The sequence below is a fragment of the Dipodomys ordii genome, unplaced genomic scaffold (assembly GCF_000151885.1).
Source record: "Dipodomys ordii isolate 6190 unplaced genomic scaffold, Dord_2.0 Scaffold45, whole genome shotgun sequence".
Taxonomy (NCBI): domain Eukaryota; kingdom Metazoa; phylum Chordata; class Mammalia; order Rodentia; family Heteromyidae; genus Dipodomys; species Dipodomys ordii.
The window spans coordinates 7,737,193-7,744,739 of record NW_012267261.1 but is presented as its reverse complement, the minus strand read 5'-3'; the positions used below and the strand labels follow the sequence as shown (position 1 = coordinate 7,744,739).

General features: G+C 41.6%; 1 protein-coding gene and 1 pseudogene across 3 annotated transcripts in view; one reads left to right on the top strand and one right to left on the bottom strand.

Annotated features, from left to right (window-relative positions):
- Positions 1–2,667: 2,667 nt before the first annotated feature.
- Wdr53 (WD repeat domain 53) overlaps positions 2,668–7,547 on the bottom strand; it is a 12,934-nt gene continuing 8,054 nt past the window's right edge. For all 3 annotated transcript variants that reach the window (XM_013019472.1, XM_013019473.1, XM_013019474.1), the window contains exons 2-3: positions 6,694–7,189; positions 2,668–3,419 (exon numbers count right to left, since the gene is read on the bottom strand). In XM_013019472.1, the coding sequence (XP_012874926.1) occupies positions 2,817–3,419; positions 6,694–7,189 (1,099 nt within the window). In that variant the 3' untranslated portion in view covers positions 2,668–2,816. The remainder of the gene's footprint in view (positions 3,420–6,693; positions 7,190–7,547) is intronic.
- Positions 5,625–6,656, top strand: LOC105987868 (annotated as a pseudogene).

Sequence of the window (7,547 nt, the reverse complement as noted above, 5' to 3'; positions counted from 1 at the left end):
CTCTCCCCTCATCCTTCTACCCCCCAAAAAACAGTAAGTTAAAGTAAAATGAAAGTAGAAGGGAGAACTCTAGAGTGCTGAGAATATACACAGGCCTGTTTCATGGTCTAGTTCATCCCCTCCCAATACATGGGTAGTATCTATCTGACCAGTGGTATCATGAACTCAATGGTTCCCCAAACACTTTATGGTACAAGACTTCAGCCTTGTACCCTTTCACATTTTCCTTGTATACTATCCTATGCTCTTATATTAGAAACAATTTTTCCTTTTAAACAAAGTCTATACAAGAGCCCAGACATAGTCAAGAATGAAGGGGTTTGCCATCATCTGTTTTTTTTTTGTTTTTTCCGGTCAGTCATGAGGCTTGAACTCTGGGCCTGAGCGCTGTCCTTCAGCTCTTCAGCTGAGGGTAGAGTGGCTAGCACTCTACCACTTGAGCCACAGGGCTACTTCCACTTTTTCTGCTTATATGGTGCTGAGGAATTGAACCCAAGGCCTCATGCATGCAAAGCAAGCACTCTACCACTGAGCCACCTTCCCAGCCCTGTTGTAAAAATTTTGAACCATAAAGATACAGATGAGGGGTAGGCAATTTTTTTTTTTTTTTACAATATATACCTTGTTCCTCTTACTCTGACTTCCCTTTAGCTCTTTTTTTTGGGCGGGGGGTCTGGTCGTGGGGTCTGAACTCTGGGCCTGGGCACTGTCCCTCAGCTCTTCAACTCAAGGCTAGCGCTCTACCATTTGAGCCACAATGCCACTTCCGGCTTTTTTCTTTTCTTTTTTTTTTTTTTTTTGAGTCAGGTCATGGGGCCTGAACTCTGGGCCTGAGCGCTGCCCCTCAGCTCTTCAGCTCAAGGCTAGTGCTCTACTACTTGAGCCACAGCGCCACTTCGGGCTTTTTTCTTTTTTCTTATGTGGTGCTGAGGAATCGAACCCAGGGCCTCATGCATGCAAGGCAAGCGCTCTACCACTGAGCCATCTTCCCAGCCCCCCTTTAGCTCTTGAATATTTTGTATATTTTGGATTTTGTGTTTGGGTTGTGTGTGGGTGTGTAAACTGGTAGTTGAATTCAAAGCCTCATACTCTTGGTTAGCATTTTTGCACAAGGCTGGTGTTCTATCACTTTGAGCCACACTTCCAGTTCTGGTTTTTTGCTGTTTAGTAAGGTTCATAGACTTTTCTGCTCAGGCCGGCTTTGAGTGAGATCCTCAGATCTAATCCTCTTGAGTAGCTAGGTTATAAGTGTGAGACACCCAGCAACCTAGCTTGAGTTGGATGCCAATAAACAATTGGATCAGCCCCAGGGCTTGCACTGATGACAAGTGAAAAGATCTAGAGGTAGGAGTGCTACCTTTTACTTCTGTTCAAATGGAGGGACCAAACTGCAGAGAAGCTATATCCAATGGCAAGATGGAGCCCCTATGATCTTCTGCCCCAGCTCTACTTACTACAGTTCTCCAAATACATATATTCTGTTTACTCAACTTTCTTTCATGAATACACCACAGGAAACTACAAAGACTCTCTTCATTAACACAAGGTTATATATACCTCTGTAATCTGGCATGATAATCAATAGTTTCAAATAAATATATCCATTGGTTTGTAACACAATGATTTAAACATCTTGCCATACATTCATTTATAATATGATTAACAATTTTGTCCATCTGAACTCCTAAGAGGTAACATGTTTGTTTTTTTTTTTAAATCATGGCTTATTTACAAAAAACTCAGGTCTAAAAATAAATACAGCTAGGCTTTGAAGGTTCATGCCTGTAATTCCAGCGTCTCAAAAGGCTGAGATCTGAGGATGGTTGTTCGAAGCTAGCCCAGGCAGGAAAAGTCCATGAGAGTCTTACTGTCAATTAACCAAAAAAATCCATAAGTGGAACTGTGGCTCAAGTGGCTTCAGTCCCCAGCACCATATGAGAAGGAACTTTCTGTCTATCCACTATCTTGGCCTCTGTTACTTTCTTATATATTCTGCTTTTTACATCTACTCACTCAAATTGTTTATTTATAAGTTTGAGTAAAGCATCTGAGCTTCATCAAACAAGGATAGATTTCCTTTTCTAACTTAGTAAAGGTTCCTCATGACAATCTGTGATCAGAAATAACTAATGTCATAAACAATGTGATGACTTCATTTGGGTTGTACTGTAGGCCTCCAGAAAACAGGAGGCTTGACGTGACCACCAAGGTCCTTTCTAGGCAAATAATCATCCTGAAACTCCTGGATGCCTAAGCCACTTACCATTTAGGGTCTTCATTCTTATGCCAATGAAGGCCGGGTGCTCTTGGCCACACCTGTAATCCTAGCTACTGAGGAGGCTGAGATCTGAGGATCAAGGTTCAAAGCCAGCCCCGGCAGAAAAGTCAGTGAGACTCTTATCTCCAATTAACCACTAGAAAACTGGAAGTGGTGCTGTGGCTCAAGCAGTAGAGTGCTCACCTTGAGCTGAAGAGCACAGGGACAGCGCCCATACCCAGAGTTCAAGCTCCACAACAGACAAAAAGAAAAAAGGAAAAAAAAAAAAAGAATCCCTCTTATGCCAATGAAAACGGAGGCATCACCTATGTCACTGATTTGGAATCAGAAATAGCATGTTAGTATAAAATGGTGGCATAGTCAATAGCATTACTTTTCTTTCTCCAAATTTTAATACATTATATGAAATATGCAATTATTTTCTTTTTCTTCAAATGTTTTAAAATGTGCACAATGGTATAATTCCATATATGGTAAACAGTTTAAAAGAAGCAGGATTTTTTTAACCTAAGTAAGTTTGCCAGTTTTTCAAATGTTTTTATGACATTTTAAATTCATTTAAAGGGTACACAGATATATAATTAGTTTGATCAGCAACTAATATACTTTGGTGTCCCTTTATTTGGGTAGCCAAGAGCCAGTTCACTTTTTCCCCATGTTCAATATTTAGCTTTGGTGAAATTTTGCCATGTTCCTCCACATCTGTTATGGAAGCACTGTTTTCTTCCTGTTTGGTGTAAGTTGCTCTTTTAGTTTTCTTCCTGTGAGTATGTTTTGCAGGACTCTTAGTTTTTTTCTCAATTTCACTGCTCACATCCCACATCATTATCTTCCCATCATTCCCTCCAGTGAGCAGCAAGTAGGATTCTGGCAGAAAGCAAACTTGGGATACCCCCAAAGTATGGCCCTTAAATCCCAGCTCTCGTTCACATTTGACTCCCATCACCCTAAAGATTCGCACTTTACCATCTTCTGCACCACAACTAAAAATATTGCCGCATGATGCTACAGAGATAGAGTGTGCTAGGGCAGGATTTAAGAGCTGGCCAGGTGACTGTGGGTTTTCCATTTCTTCTGTTTCATCCTCCTGTAAGTTTGTAATCCAGAGTGGGCGAGCCTTCTGAAGATTCCACAGCATCACCTATAAATAAGACCAAGTTATAGCTTCATATGGAATTTTACCCATTTTGCACAACCACAGTGTTTATTCCCTTTGCTGGCCTGGCACCATGATCCTCCCAATCTCAGCCTCCCATGTATCTTAGGATGACAGGTACATGCCACTGCACCCAACTATCGGTTGAGAATAAGTTGTAAACTGCAATCTTCCCAGTCTCAGCCTCACAATTATCCAGGCATGAGCCACTGGCACCTGAAAAAAATTGGTATATCTTTAGGATGAAAGAATGACTAGTCAATGACACACTTTAAACTGCTTAGTCATAATTGGTATACACTTGGCTCTTCAGGTGCTCTTTACAACCACACAGGCAGATCACCACCACAAGGGTAGAGAAGCTAGGTTTATAAAGAGCTTGATCAAGTCCTAGGACTGGAAAAGGAATTTAGTGGTTGTACAGTCAGTACAGCAAAGGCAGTATAGGTGCTTTGGGAAGGGATGCTTTAATGTTTGGGGGCTGTCCCAGCATTATAGGACATTCACTATTTCCACTGCCAAATCCTACAACTTTAAATACTGGTAGCTTAGGGGAGGGAGGGCAGTCATTGTGACAATAACCAAATCAGCATCTTGCATTCCCAAAAGATTCCACAGATTTCTACAGAATCTTAGCAGTGAAAACACTGAACAATAATGGATATACCTTAATAATTAATGATTCTATATCTAGATGTCTCCTGTTCCCAAACTAAGAAAAGTTTCTATTATTAATAACACATGTTCAAATGTCTCAGGTGTCAGAGAAAAAGCACTGGCTTTGGAGTTACACAGCTTGCATGAAATCAGGAAGTTATGTGGACATTAATTTTAATTTGTTTCCTCCTTATAAAAAATTCCCAAGAATGATCAAGGAAGGTATGGGTAGAATTAAAACCAATGTTTTACATGGAGAAACCATGTAAAGCATTGGCAAGTACTAAGTAAACAACAGAGGTAAGTCATGATTATTTTCATTCCATTGATGAGATTTACTTTCTTGAGTGGGAATACATATCACTATGGCAAAGTTCAAACTATTTGTAAACACTGGTAGTAATACAAAATCTGCTTCCCTGTGATTTACACTGTTTAAATACCACATTCCATTTTCATCCTTTAAATAAAACTAAGAAATAACTGAGTGCCAGTGGCTCAGGCCGATAATCTACTCAGGAGGCTGAGATCTGAAAATTGAGGTTTAAAGCCAGCTAGGGCAGGAAAGTCTATGAATGTCTTATTTTCAACTAGTTACTAAAAAGTCAGAAGTAGGGCTGTAGCTCAAATGGTTGAGTGCCAGTGCAAACCTAAGGGATAGTGCCGAGGCCCTAAGATCAAGCCCCAGTTTTGGCACGCACACAAACACACACACAAAAAAAGAAAAATAAACTCCTACAGATCCCACATATAATGTGGTTCTAGTTATATTTACTTTCCTACTGACTCTTCTCTGAAAGTGTGTCCCCCCCCAAAAAAAATCCAGCATTGAATGCAAAGCTCTGATTCTGGTACCAATATACAAATATTTCAGTTAATGAACTACAGATATGAAAGTAAATACGAGGCCAGGATCTTTTGTCTTCAATGTTCTCCTTTGTTTCTTTTTTTTCTCTCTCTCCCTCCCTCCTTCCTTCTCCCCCTCTCTCTTTCTTTCTTGTTTGTTGGTTGTGGAGCTTGAACTCTGGGCCTGGGCACTGTCCCTGAGCTTTTTAGCTCAAGGCTAGTGCTCTACCATTTGAGCCACAACGCTACTTCCAGCGTTTTCTGTTTGTGTGGTATTGAGGAATTGAACCCAGGGCTACATGCATGTGAGGCAAGCACTCTACTACCGAGCCACCTTCCCAGCCCAATGTTCCCCTTTGTTTAAACAGATGTTTAGAGCCAAATATTTGAACCCTATAGGTTTAGAAATGTCTTAAAAGCACAGGCAAAGGAAGATAAAAGAATCAATAATCATACTTGAAAAAAATCTACTTGGTTCTGTCAGATTAGCACATTCCATGTGGAAGTAAAGCTTACAGTTCATAATGGGATCAATAACTTAAATCTGGGGCTGGGCTGGGCTCAGGGATATAGCATATGCTTAGCATGTACAAGGACTTGGGTTCAAGTTCAACTGCCCAAAAACAATCAAACAAAAAGAGTCCCATCCTTTTGGCCAGAACCACTATCTTCCAGTAATTTGCCGAAATGATGAACACAAAAGGAAAGAGGGGAGGTACTTGATACATGTTCTCTAGGCCCTTCCCTTGGCCATATACATGAGAATCTATAAGAAGGGTGATATTGTAGACATCAAGGGAATGGGTACTGTTCAAAAAGGAATGCCCCACCAATGTTAGCATGGCAAAACTGTTAGGGTCTATAACGTTACCCAGCATGCTGTTGGCATTGTTGTGAACAAGCAAGTTAAGGGCAAGATCCTTGCCAAGAGGATTAATGTCTGTATGTCCATATTGAGCATCCTAAACACGCTAAGAGCCTAGCGAAGGAAAATGACCAAAAAAAAGAAGGAAGCCAAATAGAAAGGAACCTGGGTTCAACTGAAACACCAGTCTACTCCACCCAGAGAAGCACACTTTGTGAGAATCAACAGAAAGGAGCCTGGGCTATTGGAACCTCTTCCCTATGAATTCATGGCCAAGGAGATGTTAAAAAAAAAAAATAAGACTGCTGGATTATAAAAATGAAAACAGCTGGGCACCAGTGGCTCATGCCTGTAATCCTAGCTCCTCAGGAGGCTGAGATCTGAGGATCACAGTTCAAAGCCAGCCAGGGCAGCAAAGGCCATGAGACTCTAATCTCCAATAAACCACTAGAAAACTGGAAGTGGTGCTGCTGTGGCTCAAGCAGTAGAGCGCTCGCCTTGAGCTGAAGAGTGCAGGGACAGCGCCCAAGCCCAGAGTTCAAGCCCCACAACTGACAAAAAAAAAAAAAAAAAGAAAGAAAGAAAAAAGAAAACAAAAAACAGCCCCAACACACAAACACACAGAGAAACTTTTTTTTTTGGTGTCCATTGTGGGGCTTGAACTCTGGGCCTGGGCACTGTCCCTGAGCTTCTTTTTGTCAGGGCTAGCTTTCTACCACTTGAGCTGTAGCACCACTTCTGGATTTTTCGGATTATGTGGTACAGAGGAATCAAACCCAAGGCTTCATGCATTCTAGGCAAGCATTCTACCACTCAGCCACATTCCCATCCCCACACAAACTCTTGACTGCTAGCAAATCTCATTCAAAAATCTCTTTACAAAAGCCTCACCTGCATATCCAGGCCACATGACAAGAGGCTCTGAGGCCTCTGAGGTCGAAAAGCTACAGAGGAACAGATATTGGAGTGTCTCTTCAGGGATCTGGTAACTTTATTCTTTTCCAAGTCAAGGATTTTGATTGCCCCAGAGTCATCAGCAGAAGCTAGTAGGTTTTCAGTTTCATTCAATGAAAGACAATTGATTTCTTCTTCATTCACATGAAAATTATCCAAAGAACCGTTGAGAGACCTGACATCCAGTATGCTAATGGTTTCTCCATGTGAGGCAAAGAGCTTGGTGGGACAGGAGGGAGAAAACACAACACTGGTAACATCATTGGCTCCTTGAAACTGCATGTGTCCTACTGGAGTTCCATCTTCACCCCAAGTTATGAGATCTCCACCCTCTGCTCCAGAAGCCACTAGCCCATCTTTACTTGCATTCAGGCAGAGAATAGGAGAAGAATGTCCTCCAGTCCACTTGACTGCCATAATGGCCCAGAAGACTCTGTGAAGGGAGTTGAGAAATTTTATATAAGAATTTGATAGTTGGAAACCAATGTAAAAAGCAATATTTCATTTGAATTTTTTTTTTTTTGTCAGTCATGGGGCCTGAACTCTGGGTCTGGGCACTGTCCCTCAGCTCTTCAGCTCAAGGCTAGTGCTCTACCACTGGAGCCACAGTGCCACTTCTGGCTTTTTCTGTTTATGTGGTACTGAGGAATCGAACCCAGGGCCTCATGCTTGCAAGGCACGCACTCTACCGCTGAGCTATGTTTCCCAGCCCCTTGAATATTTTTTAAAAAATCTTAAAATAAGGGGCTGGGAAGGTGGCTCAGTGGTAGAGCGCTTGCCTTGCATGCATG